Consider the following 22,180-nt stretch of genomic DNA (forward strand, 5'->3'; position numbering starts at 1 on the left):
AAGGGGAACCCCAAGCAACATATTACTCATTTCATCGAAACTTGCAACAATGCGGGGACTAACGGCGATCTCTTGGTGAAACAATTCGTAAGATCACTCAAGGGAAATGTTTTTGATTGGTATATCGATTTGGAACCCGAGTCCATCAACAGTTAGGAAGAGATGGAACATGAATTCTTGAATCTCTTCTACAGCACGCGTCGTACTGTGAGTATGATCGAGCTTACCAATGCGAAACAGTGGAAAGATGAACCGGTTGTGGATTACATCAACCGTTGGCGTGCATTAAGTCTAAATTGCAAGGATAAGCTATCGAAAGTGTCGGTAATGGAGATGTGTATCCAAGAGATGTATTGGGGGCTTCTCTACATCTTGCAAGGGATTAAACCTCGAAATTTTGAAGAATTGGCTACGCGTGCCCATGATATGGAATGGAGTTGAGCATCGCGAACCATAAGAGTGAACTCGCGCTAGATGGTCAAAAAGGGGAAAAAACATATAATTGAGATAAAATTAAGGGCAAAAAGTGACAGCCAATTTTGAACAAAATATTTTTAAAAAACAACATTTATTATGAAACATTGGAACAGAGTGAATATACAAACTATAATTACCAAACAAGGTACAAGATATAATGCAAAACGTACAACCACGTAATAAATAATTCAGAGTGCTGACGTAATGAAGACTGGGATTCGGCCAGCAGGGACCGAGTTGTCATCATCTTCTCTACTCACCATCATCTCAAGCTCCTTCACAAACACTTCCATGGCGTCCGCCGGCAAGCAGACCGGAACAACTATCCCATTCTCCCCGTTCTTATTTTTAAACGGTATGTAAAAACTCGCAACCCCAGGTATGGCTCCTACGCCGCCCTTCGCCGGACCTCCGTACGCCGCCTTCCCCCACCCAAAGTCCACATCTCCGAATCCGGCGTGGGTCACGTCGGAAACCAGATAGCTCCGGACCACCGTGAAGTGGGGCCGCCCCCTGATCACCATCATATCCGCCAATGATCTCATGTACTCCTCCGTCACGTCGGACTTCGTCTTCCTTATGAGCTCCAGCGCGTACTCGAACGGGTTGGTTGATAGCTCGCCGGCGGCGGCGACGGCGACGGGGAACGCGAAGGCGTTGCCGTAGTAGCCCTTCGGCAGCGGCGGGTTGAATCGGCTCCGGGAGTTGACGATGCAGAGCATGCGGACCTCTTCGTTCGGGTCAGGGGAGATGGCGATCGTGCGGCACCGCCAGAGGCAGGCGGTGAGGAGTTCGAATGTGGAGCAGCGGCGGAGGTGCGGCGAGAGACGGCCGCGGAGGGCGGAGATCTCCGCGGCGCCGAAGAAGAAGGAGCGGTGGACCATGTCGTCGAGTGGGATGATGGTTCCTTTGGTGTCGGGCACATCGTCGTACTCGCGGTGGGTGCATGTCACGCGCGGCGGGGCGCGTGCGTTGAGGAGGTGTCGCTCCCAGACCGGGGGGGTCAACGGGGATTTGGCGCCGCGGGCGATTTCGCCGACGGCGGACATGAACTGGACTAGGCCGGCGGCGTCGCTCATTGTGTGGTTGAGGCGGAGGGCGAAGATGAATCCGCCGCATCTCAAGCGCGTGACCTACAGACGACTTGGTCTTAGTTGTTGAAACATAAAAAACGGTTTTGATCATTGGATATCTTATTTTATTTTTTTAATCTAGTTATTATGTTATTATAGTACTTATGTAATTTTAATATTAGCATAAGTATAACAACTGTATCAATATATTCCTAACAAATAATCTTTCCTTACTAATGATTTTCCTAAATTCATAATTCTACTATAGTCAAATTGTCTTAGTTTCAATCTACAAGTGTAGCTATCAATTTAATTAGCTAAATTTATTATTTTTCTTACTAATGATGATTTAATTATTAAATCGATATATAATTATATATATGGTAAGTTGGTAACATAATAATTGTCCCATTTTTTCACTTCACAAAAATATGCTAGCATAGTTATATAGTTTTCAATTCCAATTTCACCATGCAAATACTCCAATTACTACTCCAAGATAAACCATAATTATATAATTAAGGGCCCTTTAATTAATTATATGTACCTAAAATAAAATAATTATACACTAATTAATTATATGTACCTGAATAAGCAATAGAGGGCAGTTAACAACTCCACATGAACCAGGTACATCATAAAGCAGCTCATCAAGGCAGGGGAAAGGCGGCTGAAGGTCATCGCCGAACTGCTGCAGTGCCACGTCAGCATCCGCCTCGATGAACATAACCCCCTCGCCGGTGCACTCCACCACCAGCTTCCGGTCGGCAACTTCCCTCAGCCGACCGGCGAACGGGTAGTAGAAAACCAAGGCCTCGGATATGGCGGCACGGATGACCTTGACGGGGTCCGCTTGGATGGAGGGAATATTCCGGTAGAATTGTATCACCGGAATTTGGAAACGGAGGCCCTCTTGATCGTCTATGTCGGAGAGGGGTTTGAATTCGTGTGGCGTCGGCTTCGCCGGAGGGATTAGCTCCGGGTTTCGCCTCGTTACTTTGAATGTTAGAGCCGCCATTTTTTTTTTTGTGTGGATGAAATTTTAATTTGTAGAAGTATGGAGGATTGGTAGTTATATTTGTGTAGTGTGTGGTTTTTTGGTCTGAGAAATTGGTGGTATTTATAGAGGTAATGATAGGAAAATATGGTACTAGCTAACTAATTATTATATATATGTAATTTATTTATTTTTATTTTTTGTTTTCTACCTAATTCTTGTTTGGGCAAAAAAGTCGTTATTTGTCAAGAAACTAGTGATATTATGTTTAAAGGGTGTTAATTCTGAATGGATTTGCCTATAAATTCAGTAAATATTTTACGGATTTAAGTATCGCCTAAAATATATAAGATATAATAATACCGGTTATATATGTTGTATGGACACTTCTAAAAGTTAAAGAGTCTGTGTATCCGATACTTGGACACTCAGACACACCTGGACACGGCTCGAACACGCAGGTCGTGCCGTGATTTCACTAAAAGTAGGACACCAGTGTCGGACAGTGTCCGCAATATTTAAAAAGTTGGGATACGACTCATATTTTTTAAGAGAAAGCCCTAATAAAAAATATGTATTTTCTTTTCTCTGTAATACACATTTTTCCTTTTATAGAGTCCACCCAAAAGTCCAAAACTATAGCAGCGACACCGACCAAGAACACGAGCAGCAAGGGCGAGTGGTTCTCTTATGCGATTTGGCGAGTTATAATATTTTTTTTACAATTTATAAATGTACCCCTATATTTTAATAATTTATAAATATGCCTTTATATATTTTTATATTTAAGCGTATCCCCGCGTGTATGTATTCTAGTCTTTTGGAAATGCCATTTCACCGTGTCCGTATCGGTGTATCGCCGTGTCCACATATCCGTATTCGTGCAACATGGCTGATTATGAATCAGTGTAATTTTTCAAAAAAAGTAGAATTTTTTGAAATGAAAATAAGAATCTTATAGTAATTCAGTTTTTCAAAGATCAGATATAGGAACAATCGGAATTCAGAAGGAAAAGTTGTTCCAAAATTGCACAATCTTCAACCGAAATTGGCGGAAATCATTTTTCTTTTGTTCCTATATCTACCCCTGGAATTATGTGTTAGAAGAAAAAAAAAAAAATATTTAACAAAAAATAAATAAAATAAGATAAAGGTAAAAAAAAAGTTATTGGATATATCCTTAAGTTGAAGGAGCTCAAACTATTTAAGAGTCCGTTTGACTAAATTTGTTTAAAATATCTTATAAGTTCCAACTTTTGATACGATGTTTTAGGAGCTGATAAGTTCTTAAATCTTATTTTGAAGATTAAATTTTAAATTATTTGGATATAAAGCTTATAAGTTAGTAGAGTGAAATATTATACTTTTAATGTTTTAGTAAATGAGTAAATAAAGCTTATATGAAATCTTATAAACATCTTATCGTTCCTTAACAATTTTTATTTTTATTTTTAAATATGTAGTTTTAAAAAAAATTACCAGACACCTTTTCATATCTTATAAGCTATTTAACATCTTATAAGCTTAATCAAATATGCTCTCACTCTTTAAGTCTTAATTACCCTAGTTAACACTTATTATCGCTATAATAATAATAATAATAATAATAATAATAATAATAATAATAATAATAATAATAATAATAATAATAATAATAATAATAATAATAATAATAATAATAATAATAATAATATTATTATTATTATTATTATAACAACAACTTTTAGTGGGAACAAAGACTTAATAGTTGTACAGACTAAGTGAAATAGAGTGGGCAAATGACATGAAATTGGTGGGTACTGGGTAGTGGGGATACATGTTATCATGTTATTTCCTGATTCTTTTGTTTATTTATTTATACTTTTTGTGTAACTTTCTTGGCTGCTTCGACCAAATTGACCACATAAGTATTGACCACATTGACTGGTTTTTTATTTTATTTATTCAAGTCATTTTATAATGATTATTTATTGTGAACTACTTGCACTAGTTTTCAATATATTCGTATTGTTAATATTACCTATATATATCATATATGTTTTATAAGAAAGGAACTCGCAGCCCCTGTATACGTGCACTGGGTAAACTTATATTATCGTATAATAACTTTAAACCATATAAGAGACAAACACCGCACTATACTAACTATGTATGACAAGCTCGACCTAGCGATTGCTGGCATGGGGGATTCGAACCTGAATCAACTGACACATGCTTACTTTGCTCCAAACGAATATATGTGTAATTAACATTAAGAATTACTTTGAATATAATTATTTTATTTATTTATTTTTTTTCAATTATTTCGACTTTTACTATTTTTATAAAGAATTATTGCTTTCAAAATGGCCAAAAATAATTTTCTTTTGTGTGTGTGTGTGTGTGTGTGTGTGTGTGTGTGTGTATGTGTGTGTGTGGATGGAATTGAGGCAAAATGGCCAACTCTTAAGTGGTGGGATTTTGAAATGATTATAACGATGAATCATTGATGAAACACATATTGTAAAACAAGGATTGGAGGACTTTCTTACTTTTTTGCTTCTGTGCAGTGATTTATTTTTCAGTGCTTCAATAATTATTTATCATTGTTGTATGGAATGAATGTATAAACCTTTTTCTTTTCTTTTTTTCCCTTTTCTTTTAAACAAAACATTTAAAGTGAGAAATTAAAATAATTATCATTTCATAACAACTTATTTTCTGCCACTGTTTGCTTTAATCTCAAAACATTATTTGGTTTAATTTTCTTAAATTTGATGATTGTATAACGTAATTGATAGGCTAATTAGCTAAAATCCATCAACATTAATATTCAAAATATTAAGGTTTTTTTTTTTTTTTGGTTCCTCAAAATTCTTTTTTAGGGGCGAAAGTTGGTCAGTTGCGAGCTAGGATGCACGGACTCTTCAAATACCTGAAGAGTCCAAGTGTCGGACACCCGACTCGCGCGGACTCGCCAGGACACGGCTCGGACACAGTGTCGGGCCAAATCCGAATTTACATAAAGTATTGGGGTGGGGTGTTGGGGCCGTTTTGCAAAAAAAAAGAAAATATGGACACGGCTGATACTTCTTTACACGTTCCTTATTCTTTTTTTTTTTTTCTTTTTTTTCTATAATTACTTTTCTTTTATTAGGAATCTTTCACTCTTTTATATATTTTATTTGCTAATTAACACGGGAGAAGACAAAAACACATAATTTTGTTATATATATATATATATATATATATATATATATATATATATATATATATATATATATATATATATATATATATATATATATATATATATAATTTGAAATTTATAACTATACCCCTATATTTTTTAATATTTACATATATACCCCTATATTTTTAATATTTACGCGTATCCACCCCGGTGTCCGTATCCTACTTTTTTTAAAATGCCGTATCGCGGTGTCTGTATCCACGTATCGCGGTATCCACGTATCCGTGTCCGTGCTACATAGGTTGCGAGTCTATCTATACTCACTGCCCTAAAAAAAGTATTTAAAATTTAGACTCGTCACAACCTGTCTTGGCCTAAACTCCGACCTTCTTATATTAATAAAATACTTTATGGAGAAAAAAAAAATACTCCTCAATCTAAAGACGAATTTAATGTTAAGACCAACCAGACCAATTAACACAAATAATACAATTAATAATTTAATATATCTTAAATTTCATAATATTTTACTCTTATAATACAATTAATATATCTTAAATAAAAACTCCTGGATTTTTTGTGTTGTCTCTGGAACACAAATTGAATCATTTCAACTGGAGTTCGTAATATAAAGATATGATCACATAGATAAATTTATTTTATTATGTTTTTTTACAAGTATTTAACACTTCGAATATAATCCCGCAATTTTCAAAATTTGAAGGTTAAACGAAGCTTGCTCTAATTGTAAGATTCGTCATAATTTAAAGGGTAATTATAGTATTAAATCACCTAAACTTTGCTCGTTTATGCTGATTACCACCTCGAAAAAAAAAAAAAAAAAAAAAAGAACCCCAATCTCACATGAAATCAATAAGTTGTGCATATTACCCTTTGGTTTCTCATTTTCAAGCCAAAAAACCCGAGATTGGACACACGTGTGTTGCGCATGTAATTTTGAAGGGCTTTTTCGTCATTTCCATTTCACAAGTCCTAACTCAGCTGCAATTTTCCTTCAATTTTTATTAATTGGCTGAGAAATAGGTAGAAGTATTTAGCCACTGTACGTTGTTGAATCACATCTTCACGTGTACATATTAAATATTTTTTATTAATTGGCTTAATTAATAATTTCTCTCGGTCCAGACTCGCTGAAAACATATTAAATTATTAGTTCTGTAATTTACGATTTTACTAAATTAATAGAATTTTGTTAATCGACTGTATTAATTTTTAGAGATTTAACTGTAATAACATATTAAAAGTCCAAATAACTTCATTCGTCAATATATATAACCACGGACAATATGAATTGTGCAGCAAAAATTCAATTGACTCCAAGGTCATGAGTATGACCATGAAATTTACAAGTATATTTAAAAAACAAAAGACCAAGAAAAGTTAGCTACATTAGTTAGGAGTATTTAATGGTAATGTGACTATATGTAAAAAGTTATCAATAATTGCTTGGAAAATACCAAGTATTTTTCACATTTGGTGATTGTATAAACGACTTTGTGATATGTTGGGTAAATTACAACTGAAACACGTGAGCGTGGATTATTTCCACATTGTGTTTTTAACTTTTTTATTTTTTAAACTAAATTTTAGTTATGGAATAAGTAGTGCTTAGTGGGTTAAGTATAGTGCTTAGTGGGTTAAGTATAGTGCTTAGTGGGCTAAGTAGTGCTTAGTGGATTTAATTGTGGATTTTATTCTAACTTCCTAACTAACCCACTAACCCATTTTCTTGAGTGCTCTTGTGGTTGGTTTTCTTGCAGATCATGGGCTGAGGAGTGGAAGCTTGAAATGTCTATAAATACCGATTTCAATACTCAATGAATTTGATCGATTCTACGAAATAAAAACCAAGGGCTGAAGAGAATACACGAGTGTTTTAGTTAGGTTTTAGAATCGGTTGTTTGTACTCTTCGTGAGTACATTCTTTACGTACTCTTCATGAGTACAATCTTTACGTACTCCTTATGAGTACATTCTTTACGTACTTCTCATAAGTACATTCTTTGTAGTCTAGATTGTTTAGTATATATGTTTCTAGACTTGGTTGTAAGAATGATCAAGATAGTGATTCATTCATAAGTTCTTTACGTACTCCTCACGAGTACATCTTTGAAATCTAGAATTTTTAATATTTTTCTTTTTGTATCTAGATTTGATTGTAAGAATGATCTTGAAAAAGATTCGTTCATAAGGAAGAAGTTTTCGCACCTCTTCTGTTTGTATTCTTGGAATACTGATTTTAATATATTTTTCGTCCTGTAAAGGGCAAGTTCACAAGTCTTTACTTGTGAACATTTTTTAATTCTGAGTATTGTTCTTTTATCTTTATATTTCCGCTGCATGTTTGTTCAAGTGTCATAACACTTAAGATAACACCTCTGTATTAAACGAATTCGGGACCATAAATTCTTTCAATTGGCATCAAGAGCCAACACTTGACGTATACTAAGTGTTTGTTCCTATTTTCTTTACAGAAACGAATTCGTGATGGATACTCAGATGACTGCTTCTATGCGACCTCCTGTACTTGATGGCACAAACTACACCTACTGGAAAGTCAAGATGAGGGCGTACATCAAAGCCATTGATGAGAGAGCCTGGAGATCTATTCTCACTGGATGGAAGCCACCAACTATCACAGATGCGGATGGGGATGTGTTTCCAACACCAGAATTACGGTGGACACCAGACGATCTATCAAATGCTAACCAAAACTCAAAGGCATTAAATGCGATTTTTAATTCAGTGGATTTAACCATGTTTAAATTGATTTCAGTGTGCACTTCTGCGAAAGATGCTTGGGAAGTTCTTCAGCTACATTGTGAAGGATCAGACAGTGTCAGAAGAACTAAGCTCAGATTACTCTCCTCCAAATTTGAGAGACTGAGAATGGAAGAAACTGAAACAATTTCTCAGTACAATGAGAAATTGATTGATTTAGCTAATGAATTTCAATCTTTAGGTGGTCCTTTGAGCAATGAGACACTGGTGAACAAAGTATTAAGAACTCTTCCAGAAAGGTTCAGCATGACGGTTACTGCTATTGAAGAGGCCAAAGATACATCATCTCTACGGCTGGACGAACTAATTGGTAGTCTAAAGTCTAGAGAGATGAACTTTGAAGATCAAAGAAAGGAGAAAGGAAAGGCTATCTCAAATGCACTCCAGGCAGAGTTGGAGAAGGAAGATGTTGTTCCGGAATATGATGATGATGCAGAGGAATGTCTCAACAATGTTGCATTCCAAATTCAGAAATTCAATAGGGCATACAGGCGGAGTGGAATCAAGCCCAGACAATTATTTCCAGATGGCTCTTCGCAAAATCGACAAACTCAGCCCCGGAACAGATCTATTCCACAGAGAACATTTCCTCAAACACCTTCTCAAAACAATTTTAAAAATTCTTCATTTATTCGTTTAAATTCTGAACCACCTAACTTGGATCATATTAAATGCAGGGCCTGTTCAGGATTTGGACATTATGCTAATGAATGTGCAAATACCTTGAGAAGAAGAGGAATGAGTTTGATTTGTGCTGTCAGTGATGAGGAGGAAGAACAACCTGAACAGACAGAGGAACAGCAATCCTCTAAACAAGCTCTTTCTGTCAGATATCTCACTGGAAGTGCCTCTGAAACAGAATCACAAGGAGTCTCTCTGGATGCTGCAACACTTTCTGAAACACTTTCTGAAACACTTTCTGAAACACTTTCAGTAACTGAAATTTCTGAGTTAAATACTGATCATTATACTTGTTTAAACTCTATTTCTCTGAATGCAGCAGAATCCAGTAATGAAGCAGTTAGTGATGAGGAAGAAATGTGTAAGAAGCTGATCAGCAACTTGGAGAAGAAGACTCAAGCTCTAGATGCAGCCAACAAGGAAAATTCTTCTCTTAAAGAAACAATCACACATTTGGAGGTTGGTATCACCAAGAAGGATCTTGAACTGGCAAAGGTGAAAGATGAACTCAAAGAAGCGACTCTAGCAATCAAGAGGATGAATACCGACACAACTAAACTCAAAGAGATTGTGTCACTGGAGAAGTACAACAAAAATGAAGGTCTAGGGTTCAAAAACCAAGTGAAGAAACACAAGCCAGTAAAGAAGAAGGAGATTGTCTTTGTAAAAGAGAAGGGTTCAAATGGAAAAGAATGCAGAAATTCCACAGTCACCACTTCAGAGTCCAGAATAAGGGGATACATTTGTCATGACTGTTTCTCACCAGGACATACCCGTCCATTGTGTGAGAAACTAAGTAGTGACAAAATGTTGTACAGGATGAGTCACAACACTCCAAGGAACACCTCCAAGAAAAAGGTAGAATTTACCAAAAAGGAGTGTAGAATATGGACTCCCAAAGGTAAACTTATGTGCAGAGCAGTATACACTTCTTTATATACTAACATTTCAGGTTCATGGTACTTTGATAGTGGATGCTCTAGGCACATGACTGGAACTAAAGAATTTCTATCAAACTACTATACACTCAATGGAGGACGTGTAACCTATGGAGAAGGAGCTAAAGGCAAAGTGGTTGGACGTGGAACACTCAGTATTGAGGGCCTTCCAAAACTTTCAAATGTCTTACATGTTGAAGGATTGGGGTCAAATCTGATCAGTATTAGTCAATTGTGTGATGATGATCTACGTGTTAAATTTGATAAATACTGGTGTTGTGTGTTTGATAATAGAAATCATTGTGTACTGACAGGGTCTAGGTCAATGGATAATTGTTATGAAACAGGTGACACCATCTCATGCAAGAGCTCAAGAGTAAGTGAAGTAGAGCTGTGGCACCTGAAACTAGGACACACAAACTTCAAAAATCTGAAGCTGCTCAACAAATACAATGCCATAAGAGGAATTCCAGATCTCAAGATCAAGGACATTTCTATATGCGGAATGTGTCAGAAGGGAAAGCAAACTGCAGTACCACACAAAGTGTTACAACCCGTTGGTACCACCATTTGTTTTGAACTTGCACATATGGATCTTATGGGTCCTATAGAGGCAGAAAGCCTAGGTGGTGAAAAATATGTATTTGTGTGTGTTGATGATTTTTCAAGATATACTTTGGTGTATTTTTTAAGAGAAAAATCTGGTCTAGAATACATGCATGTGTTTGGATGTGTTTGCTATGTCCTAAACGATAGAGATCATCTAGCTAAATTTGATTCCAAAAGTGATTTGAGTTTATTTATGGGATACTCTAATAACAGTGATGCTTATAGAGTATATAACTTAAGAACTCGAACCATTATTGAATCTGTAAATGTGGTATTTGATGATTTTGCTGATCTCCGCAGTAAAACAGCTGAAGATGAAGTTGATGACCTGATTGCTGAAGGAGAAACAACCAGAGGAGACACTAGTGGCACAGATGCTCCAGATATAAACAGTCCAGTTTCAAGAGAAGAGGATGTTGAGCCAAGTGTTACAACATCTGACTCAATACATCCTACAGAGAGCATAGAAGCTGAATTGCTGACAACTCATGATGTCTGCAGAAAGGAACCATCAAGTTGAATCCAGAAAAATCACCCTTCTACTCAAGTTGTGGGAGATATCTTTGATGGAATAAGAACCAGAAGAAAAGAGAGAGTGGATTACAGAGATATGGTAAGATTTGCAAATCTATCTTCTGAATGTGCACTAACTGGAATCACTTGTTTTGTGTCTTCAGTGGAACCAAGGAATATTGCAGAAGCTCTGAAGGATGAATTCTAGGTCAATGCAATGCATGAAGAGTTGAATCAATTCATCAGGAATGATGTTTGGTACTTAGTTCCCAGACCAAGCCATGTAAATGTGATAGGAACTAAGTGGATCTTCAAAAACAAAACTGATGAAAAAGGTACTGTTGTTAGAAATAAGGTTAGGCTAGTAGCACAAGGATACACTCAAATTGAGGGTATAGACTTTGATGAGACTTTTGCTCCAGTAGCTAGAATTGAATCTATTAGATTACTTCTTGCTATAGCCTGCTTTCTTAAAATCAAACTGTATCAGATGGATATCAAAAGTGCATTTCTGAATGGGGTTTTAAATGAAGAAGCATATGTAGAACAGCCAAAAGGTTTTGAAGATTCTGCCAAACCTAATCATGTTTTCAAGCTTAAGAAGGCACTGTATGGTCTTAAACAAGCTCCTAGAGCCTGGTATCAAAGACTCACTGACTTCTTACTTGAAATACAGTTCAATAGAGGGGAGGCAGACAGAACCTTGTTCGTTAGAAGAACTAATAATCATATCATCATTGTTCAGATATATGTTGATGACATTGTTTTTGGCTCTACTTGTGCTAACCTTTTGCAGTCTTTTGTAGATTCTATGTCTCACACTTTTGAAATGAGCATGGTAGGGGAGTTAAATTACTTCTTAGGACTCCAAATCAAACAGACAGGTGAAGGAATCTTTGTGAATCAAAAGAAGTATGCTCTCAATCTGGTCAAAAGGTTTGAGTTGGAATCAGCCAAGCACATGAAAACTCCAATGGGTTCCAGCCAAAAACTGTCTAAGGATGATGTTGCAGAAGATGTCGACAGCACTCTCTACAGAAGCATGATTGGAAGCCTTCTGTATCTAACAGCAAGCAGGCCTGACATTATGTTTAGTGTTTTTGTGTGTGCCAGGTATCAAGCTAATCCCAAAGTCACTCATCTTAAAGCTGTGAAGAGGATTATTAGGTATGTTGCAGGTACAGTAGACTTAGGGATTCAGTTTTTCAAAGACACTAATACAAATTTGATAGGTTTTAGTGATTCTGATTGGGCTGGGGATATTAGTGACAGAAAAAGCACATCAGGTGCATGTTTCTTTTTGGGGAATAATTTGGTTTCTTGGTTTAGTAGAAAACAAAATTGTGTATCACTTTCAACAGCTGAATCAGAATATGTAGCTGCTGGAGGATGTTGTGGTCAACTAATTTGGATGAAACAAATGTTGGGGGATTATGGGTTAACCAGTGACACCTTGACCATATATTGTGATAATTCAAGTGCTATTGATATTTCAAAAAATCCTGTTCAACACTCACGAACTAAACACATAGATATTAAACATCATTTTATTCGTGATATAGTTGAGAAAAATATAGTGTGCTTAAAGTACATTCCTACAGAAGATCAGTTGGCTGACATCTTTACAAAGGCATTAGATTATGAGAGGTTTTCTAAACTCAGAAAATCTCTCGGGATGTGTACTCAATAAACATGTCCTGAAATATGTTGCAGCACCTCATCAAATATCTTAAGCTGCAACATAATTTACTGAAGCTTAGCTTCTTTAAATAATGACTTCACTCTGATGAATTATTTTTCTAAATAAGTAACTGGAAGTCTTTCACCTTGAAACGTGATCATGCTTCATGTAAACATTTGGGAAATAATTCCACTCACATAAGTCAAACTCCTCTATTTTGATAGTCATATCTTAGTAACTGAGGAACCTTCAAACTGAACACTTGATCATGTTCCATGTGAATTGTTTGACTTGAAAATAAGAGTTTTACAAAAAAAAAAAAAAAAAAAAATAAATAAATAAAAAATATATATATATAGAATTTAGATATATATATGATAAAATCTATGCGTGTTAGCCAATTTTTTTTCTCACACTATTAATCATTAATAAATGTGTTTCTTATTTTTGTTAAAATTTCGTGAGTGCTACTATTATTATTATTATTTTATTGAATTATCACTATTTATATGGGTCATGGGGTACATGGGTTAGTCTTTTATTTCCCACTAAGTCCACTCCTTATTGTGCCATGTGTCACGTTTTGTTTTAAACTGCCACATAAACCTATATTCTCCTTAATCACACTTTCTCCAAGAAAAACGCACAGCACTTCTTCACCTTCTCCACTTCAATTGTTTTTCTGCAAATTAGGGCTTATAAATTTCGTGCTTCTTTTTCGAAAATTCACACTCAAAAATCAAAAGCACAAGAAGCAATTTTGTATCTACTGTATCATGGCATCTCCTCCTAGAAATCCTCTTCCAGCTGTTGGTGATGTCCACAAAGATGCTGCAGCACCTGAACCAGCAGATCCTAATCTAGTCATCATCGTTCATCCTGTCAACCTTGAAGCTATGCCGATTAGCTTTATTGAGCCCGGAGACGAGCTGAATCCGATTGACACAGACAACTTCCAGAACGTGGGTCCCTCTTCCACTGCAGAAAGGTTTCCTACTCGCCGGTCCAAGCGCATGAATCCATTTCCAGATCTGAATGCAACTGGGTCACAACGTCGAAGGAGAGGAAATTCTCCCAGCAGAGGCGGCAGAGGTGGAAGAAGAGGCGGCAGAGGCGGTCGTACTCCAGTTAGGCCAAATCCACCAAGAGGCCTTCACTTGGTTGATGAAGAAACGGATGATGAAGAAGGAGATCCTATCTTTGCAGAATCAGAAGCCCAAGTTCTCTCCTCAAGATCCACTGAGTCATTCTCCAAAGACTCGACTTCACGAGTATCAACTCAGGGGGAGACACTTCAGCATAACTCTTCTCAACATCCGATTTCCGAAGATGTTGCTGCACATGTTCCTGAAGATGCTGCTGCACCCACTGACTCAGCCAATGTTTCACAGAGTGCTGCTGAGGATGCTCTTCCCTACCAGGCAGAAGAAATGCCTGATTTTTCAGGGATGTCCTCTGCCGAGCATGTTGACATTCCCTCTGTTGATGCTCAGGATTTCACTACCACTGAAGAAACACCCTCAGCACCATATGCAGACCCTCTGGAAACTCTTGCAGAAGCAGCTGTTCAAGTCGATACATCACCTCCTCAGGCTGATGAAGAAGAGAAAAGTGATGATAGCTGGGAAGATGCTGCCCCAGAGTCAGACAATGACTCTTCTGAGGAATCCTCTCAGATGCAGGAAGATGCTGCCCCACCTGTTGCATCACCTGAGCCAGCATACATCCCGGATGAACTTGAAGACTCTGAAGAAGAGGAATCTTCTGAGGAAGAAGAGCTGAACTTGGATGGGAAGGATCGGTCAACTCCTTTTGAGGTAAACAATGCTTTCAGTACAACCTTTTATTTTGAATCTGATTCAAATTTGAGTCCTCAAATCATGAATTGCCAATTCATTGAGGAGAAGAAAATTTTTCAAGGATGAGTTTCATAGACATAGGATTACTGATTTTCTTGATCAAAGAAAAATCCTTAGTCTAGTTTTTGTGCCAATTTACAAATTTTTTTTAAGAAAAAATCTCCAAACTTTGGCAAAGTTTTTGTGCGAAATTCCATTTTCTCCTTTTCTCCCAAAATTATCAACTCTCATTTACAAACTCCTACTGTGATTGATGAGGATAATTATGGTGATTTTACTGAAGTTTGTAAAACTCTTTTTGGCAATCGTTTTAAATCCTTCTCTCATCTACTCCATTCTGCTTTCTCACACTTGGCATGATAATTGTTTTTCAAAATTTTCTCAAAGATCCTCATGTCCAAGATTTTCCCTGGAATGGAGATAATTTCCTCTCAACTGAATCAGGTCAAAATAATCTTGGTACTGAAGGTGTTGCTCCTCATATTGACAACACCCCTGACAATCTTGTTTCTGTTCCTAGAGATCTCTTGTTACAACAGCTTACTCACTCTCTAGCTCAGATTACCTATCACCAGTCCATGGTGGAAATGCTCCGAAAAACTCTTTCTGATCAAAAAGGGGGAGAAAAAGCTAGTCATGAAGTTGAAACAGGGACTTCTCATCATTTGGATGCCAGAGGCAGAGAACATGGAGTTAATGAAGAAGAAGAAAAGAATGAGGGTGAAGCTGAAGGAGCAGAGGAAAGCAGCAGCAGCAGATACTGAGGACACTTTGGATATTCTGCTCTAAAGTTATTTTTATGAACAATATTTGTTTTAGTTCAGTTTGTTATTTTCCCTCTGATCTTTTATGCTAGGATTGCACTATTATTGTTATTTGCTATATTGGTTATCATATTCAGGGGGAGTTCAAGCAATGACTCAGGGGGAGTTAAGCTAAAATTTAGTTTTGATCAGAAAGTTAAAAAGGGGGAGTTTGAAACACGTGAGCGTGGATTATTTCCACATTGTGTTTTTAACTTTCTTATTTTTTAAACTAAATTTTAGTTATGGAATAAGTAGTGCTTAGTGGGTTAAGTATAGTGCTTAGTGGGTTAAGTATAGTGCTTAGTGGGCTAAGTAGTGCTTAGTGGATTTAATTGTGGATTTTATTCTAACTTCCTAACTAACCCACTAACCCATTTTCTTGAGTGCTCTTGTGGTTGGTTTTCTTGCAGATCATGGGCTGAGGAGTGGAAGCTTGAAATGTCTATAAATACCGATTTCAATACTCAATGAATTTGATCGATTCTACGAAATAAAAACCAAGGGCTGAAGAGAATACACGAGTGTTTTAGTTAGGTTTTAGAATCGGTTGTTTGTACTCTTCGTGAGTACATTCTTTACGTACTCTTCATGAGTACAATCTTTACGTACTCCTTATGAGTACATTCTTTACGTACTTCTCATAAGTACATTCTTTGTAGTCTAGATTGTTTAGTATATATGTTTCTAGACTTGGTTGTAAGAATGATCAAGATAGTGATTCATTCATAAGTTCTTTACGTACTCCTCACGAGTACATCTTTGAAATCTAGAATTTTTAATATTTTTCTTTTTGTATCTAGATTTGATTGTAAGAATGATCTTGAAAAAGATTCATTCATAAGGAAGAAGTTTTCGCACCTCTTCTGTTTGTATTCTTGGAATACTGATTTTAATATATTTTTCGTCCTGTAAAGGGCAAGTTCACAAGTCTTTACTTGTGAACATTTTTTAATTCTGAGTATTGTTCTTTTATCTTTATATTTCCGCTGCATGTTTGTTCAAGTGTCATAACACTTAAGATAACACCTCTGTATTAAACGAATTCGGGACCATAAATTCTTTCAACAACCATCCCTGAGGTATGGTCAAATTACAAAAAAACCCCTCTTGTTTGGATAATTACAACCACCCCATCAACTCCTCAAATTTAGTGGAATCTTCGAGATTATATGGAATACTATCACTTTTGTACCCGTTTTATCACATTCGAACTCTACATTTTGAAGCAAGATGATCATAATATGTGTTTTTTGGCTTGTATATATCAGATTGTAGTGCATCAGAAACTGTATTTTTACACAAAACGAGTACAAACTAGAACACATTCCACGAAATCTAGATGATTATGTTGAATTTGACACCATAACAGTGGATGTGTAAGAAAAAAAACATAGTTAATAGGAATAGATGTAATTATCCAAACAAGAGGGATTTTTTGTAAATTGACCATACCTCAAGGAGGTGTTTCTAATTTACCCATGATATGTTTTAGTTAGAGATTTTATCAAACTAAATATGTTACGAATATGTATCACATATCAACTAAGCTTTAGCTTATTAATATCAGGAGCCTCTCTCATACTAGTGTTTGGTGAGAGATGGGGGTTTGAATGCGTGTGCCAGCATATTATAAGGCCAATTTTAAATTAAGAAAAAATATATATTATGAATTTATTACTGGTGGAACAACAAAGTAGGAAATTTGTGATCCTCTTGTCTCTAATCATATTTCTAATAGACATTAGCTAGGTGTCTGTTATGAATTTATTGTTCATTAATTTCAGTTATGTTGGATTTTTAATTTCAATATAAAAATCAATTTTCAATTAAACTAATTTATAGAATACCATGCAAATCATACGGAAGATGTAAACTGCATTAGGCTAATCATTGCGACCAGTTCAACCTAGCGACCGTTGGCAATGGGACTTGAACTTGGGTCAATTGACACAGAACCACTTGCTCCAACCTCAGAACTCTTGCAGGAATTGTGCACATATTAAGAAAATCATTAAATGTGCATTGATTATAGCAAAAAATAAAGAAAATTACTAAAATATCCTTGTGATTAATTTTTTTTTCAGTTAATTAATTAAGAGTGATACATGGTAAAATTAAAAATAATGCCACTAATATTTCATTCGAATTGCAAAGTGATAAATAATTTGGGAAAAACAAATCTTCAAAAAGATAAATAATATAAGACATGTATAGGACTGGCAATTGAGCCGGACCTAACCGAAGCATAATAGAAAACATAATAGAGTTTCCATGGAAGGTACCTCTTGAACCTCTCTCATTGACCGAAATATAATAAACATGCATTTTAAGCAAAAACTTGAAAAACAAACAAAAGTTGGTAGCCAATTAATGAATATTTTGTGAATATATATGGTGAACTCGGTCAACGGTGATTTATAGTTTGTGAAATTCAACTACTGTGTGATAGTCGTCTATTTTACGTGTCATTTGTAAGTATACGATTATCACTTTTTTTTCTTTTTTTTTCTTTTTTTGAGTAAAACGATTAATTGGTATCCCATTTTGTTAAACTTATTTTAAATAGTTGATAAGCTCTGATGTTAGGTAAGATGTCTTATGAGCTGGTAAATTGTTACATCTTCTTTTTAGAATTAGTTTTCAAAGTATTTGAATAATGATATTATAAGCTATTTCACTTATTATAAGAGCTTAAATAAAAAGGTGGAGTAGAGGTAATTTATAAAAAAAAATTATTTGCTCTCAGACAGCTTATTTAAAAAAAATAGGATATTTTTTAAAAAAAATACCAAGTACTTTGGAAGAGCTTATAAGCTCTTAAACATCTTATGAGCTGTTTTTAACTTCTAATAAGTTTAGCCAAAAACTCCTAAACATTTGAAAAGTGGAATTTTCAAAAAAAAAAAAAACATTACAGATCATAATTGATGATTGATGTTGCTAGTAGACCCGAGGTAGTAAATTATGGTACTAAGGGCATCTTCAATAGAGTAAGTAAATTAAATCTCTAAATGTCATTTTAGAAACACAATTAGAGACTCGAGATCTATAGAAAAAAGGTCATCTCCAGTGAGGTGTTCTATAAAATTAATTTCCTCTATTAATTTATAAATCATTTCATACTATAATTACATTTTTAGTTTAGTTTTGTACATCAAATTTTCTATAGTTATTTTTCAATTCCATTATCTTAACTTTTTAATGCATGTCTCACCTAGAAAAAAAATATTTATTTTATTTTCTTATTTCAACAACAAAAGTAAATATGTTAAGCAACAAAAATAAATCTTTCGATTACAAAAATATAAATTTGATATTCTTAATTTTTTGATTAATTTACAGTGAGAAAACTTTAGGTTAGAGTCTCTATATATAATCCCAAGTGTAGGAAAATATTTAGAAACTTTTGGTATAGTCTCTATTTTAGAGACACTCTAGAATCTCTATTGGTGTTGATCTTTTTACCAAAGTATCTAATAATGCTAATGCTAATGCTAATGCTAATGTTAATTCTAATTCTAATGTTAATCTTAATTCTAATCATAATCCTAATTCTAATGCTAATCATAATCATAATACTAATACATGTCACTAATTGTAGTACTAATCATAATCATAATCTTAATTATAATTCTAATACAAATATTAATCATAATCCTAATCCTAATTCTAATCCTAATATTAATTCTAATACTATATTAATTTGAATCCTAATCCTAGTATTAATATTAATGCTAATTCAAAGAATATTATTTATAATCATAATTCTAATGATAATACTAATCACAATCATAATTCTGATTTTGCATCAATGTTTTTTGCAATGATCTATTATTTTGTATAAAAAACAATTATATTCAATCCTGCAACCTTTATATCAATTTTCTTATGTATGGTAGCTGAAACATCCAAAAACTCATATTAAATATATTAGAAATTAATATTTAATTATATTATCAAACTGACATTAAACTTATTTAAAATATTATAAGGGTATAAGTAAACGTTAAGACGTAAAAAGAACAATAATCGTCGGAAAGTTCTAAGTTCACCAGAATGGCCTGATGGTGAGCAATGGAACTCTTTCAAAATTTTCTATCGCAATGGCAAGACTTCGGACACTAACACCTTTCCTTTCCGCCACACGCATCCTCGACGAACTGAATACCCTTCACTTTCTGCCAAGTCTCTGCCCACAATTTCTTTTATTTCTACTAGTCTAGGATCTGAATCGGTGGCTTCAGCGATCTCTTCCCAGATTGCCCATGCTGGAATTGAAATTGTCTGTAACTCGCATGCGCCTGGATTATGTTCACTAGTGGTTACATCATTAGTGGAATTCCCTTGGTCACGGCGTGATAATGAATCAGATGTTGCATTCTCCTTTCCTGGTTTATAGACAATCTCATAATCGAACCACAGGAGTTTTGCTATCCATTTTTGCTGTTCCGGTGTAGTGACCCGTTGCTCAAGCAAACAACGCAAACTACGATGATCCGTAATAAATTTGCCGCCAAGAAGATAGGGCCGCCAACTTTGAACGGCTTCCAAAATAGCAAGCATTTCTCTCTCGTACGTCGACCATGCTCGTTTTGTCACGCTCAGACCCTTACTTAAATATGCAAGCGGTCGGCCATTTTGACTTAGTATAGTACCAATTCCTCCCCCAGAAGCATCTGTCTCGGTCATAAAGTCCCCGTTAAAATTTGGTAGTGTCAATATCGGTGTGCTAGCCATAGCTTGTTTCAAATTTTCAAAGGCTTGATCAGCCTTCTCATTCCACTCAACCGCTACCTCCTTTAATAAATCCGTTAAAGGCCTCACAATAGTACTATAATTATGCACAACGATAATACCCGGTAAATCCAAGGAATCCTCTAAGAGCTCGCACAGTGGCAGGTTTAGGCCACTCTACCATTGCTCTAATTTTGTCATCGTCGACTCGGACTCCTTCAATAGAAATCCAGTGGCCAAGGTACTCATCTTGTTTACGGCCAAAACAACATTTACTTGGTTTGACGTAGAAGTGCCCATCACGTAAAATTTTTAAAGTCACATGCAAAATGTTGTAGATGATCTGCCCACGATCGGTTGTAGACCAAAATATCGTCAAAAAAAACCAGAATAAAATGGCGCAAGTATGGTCGAAATATTTCATTCATTGTCGCTTGGAACGTAGATGGCGCATTGCACAACCCGAATGGCATAACCAAATATTCGTAATGCCCGTTGTGTGCTCGAAAATATGTCTTGTGTATGTCGTCTGGGTGAACACGAATTTGGTGATATCCAGCTCGTAGATCAAGCTTGCTAAAGTACTCAGCGCCATGCAATTCATCCACCGTCGGAATGGGAAAACGATCTTTAAGCGTAGCACTGTTCAAGGCCCTGTAATCTGTACAAAATCGCCACGACCCGTCTTTCTTTTTAACTAATAAAACTGGTTAGGAAAAGGGACTCGTGCTACGCCGAATCAACCCCGATTGCAGTAGTTCTTCCACTTGCCTTTCAATCTCATTTTTCTGAAAGTGCGCATAGCGGTACGGAGCAACGTTCACCACTTTGGTTTTGTCATAAAGTCGGATTCGGTGGTCGAAGATCCGGGCTGGTGGTAGTTCTTTGGGCAATTCTTGAATGTCGCGGAATTCTTCAAGTAATTTGCTTATTTCACTGCTCTCCTCCAACTCTCTTTAGCAATCTCGTAAGTCACCCCCGTCTCCCGCCACTACAAATAATTCACCGCCGGAAATCCAATCGGCTCGAATAGAATCTAAGTCGACCATGTCAATTTCTTTCTTTGCACGTCCTTGAATATGGAATTCTCGACCTCCCTCTGTAAAACTCAATGTCCTGGCCTTGTAGTCGTTTATCACTACTCCAATACTTTCAAGCCAAGATATACCTAGCACCACATCCAGACCACTTAATTGCAATGCGAATAATGTTGTCGTGAAATTATAGCCTTGCAATTTCATTTTGACCGACTCATACTTTTCCGCACACTCCAATCTTGCACCATTAGCCACCCGAACACCGATTGGTTTAATCTTTGTGGCTGAGAGTTGCATTTGTCGAGCCAAACTAGAGTTAATGATATTAAGGCTTGAGCCATTATCAATCAATACCTCCACACGCGACTCCCCGAGGGTGCCTGTTAGGCGCATCGTTCATCCGTCAACCTCGCCACTTATGGCGTTTAAAGAGATTTGTTGTTCATCTTCTAGAGTATCGTTATCATCGTCGGTCTTCTCATCCAACTCGATGAGTATATTTTGGGTTCGCTTGCATTGGTGTCCCTTAACGTACTTTTCGTCACATTAATAGCACATATTCTGATCACGCCTCCTTTGCGATTTCTCCCCAGACATACGTCGTGTTTCTCCCATGGGCGGGGCTCGTCACGATGCTCCCGAAGTAGGTATGGTCGATGGGGTTCTTCCAGCGACGCAATTAGTGTTCCCTATTCTCCGGCCGGAAAGTAACTGCTCATCTTTTCTTTTTGCCAATTTTATGGTTGTCTGGAGATCTCTAGGTTTAAAAAGTCGTACATCTGTGGCTATTTCTTCCTTTAA

General features: G+C 36.1%; 2 protein-coding genes across 2 annotated transcripts; both read right to left on the reverse strand.

Moving 5' to 3' along the window:
• Positions 1-551: 551 nt before the first annotated feature.
• Positions 552-2,686, reverse strand: LOC105953385 (benzyl alcohol O-benzoyltransferase). Its single transcript, XM_012977044.2, has 2 exons — positions 2,137-2,686; positions 552-1,610 (listed from the first exon to the last, which is right to left on the reverse strand). Exons 1-2 carry the CDS (start codon positions 2,566-2,568, stop codon positions 666-668), a joined length of 1,377 nt encoding a protein of 458 aa, XP_012832498.1. The 5' UTR covers positions 2,569-2,686; the 3' UTR covers positions 552-665.
• A 17,017-nt stretch (positions 2,687-19,703) lies between these two features.
• LOC148767085 (uncharacterized) lies at positions 19,704-21,772 on the reverse strand. The gene is made up of 3 exons (XM_088825949.1): positions 21,319-21,772; positions 20,805-21,003; positions 19,704-20,439 (listed from the first exon to the last, which is right to left on the reverse strand). Exons 1-3 carry the CDS (start codon positions 21,770-21,772, stop codon positions 19,704-19,706), a joined length of 1,389 nt encoding a protein of 462 aa, XP_088682075.1.
• Positions 21,773-22,180: the final 408 nt, after the last annotated feature.

Source organism: Erythranthe guttata, chromosome 11 (genome assembly GCF_056151865.1).
Source record: "Erythranthe guttata isolate IM_541 chromosome 11, IM_541, whole genome shotgun sequence".
Classification (NCBI taxonomy): Eukaryota; Viridiplantae; Streptophyta; class Magnoliopsida; order Lamiales; family Phrymaceae; genus Erythranthe; species Erythranthe guttata.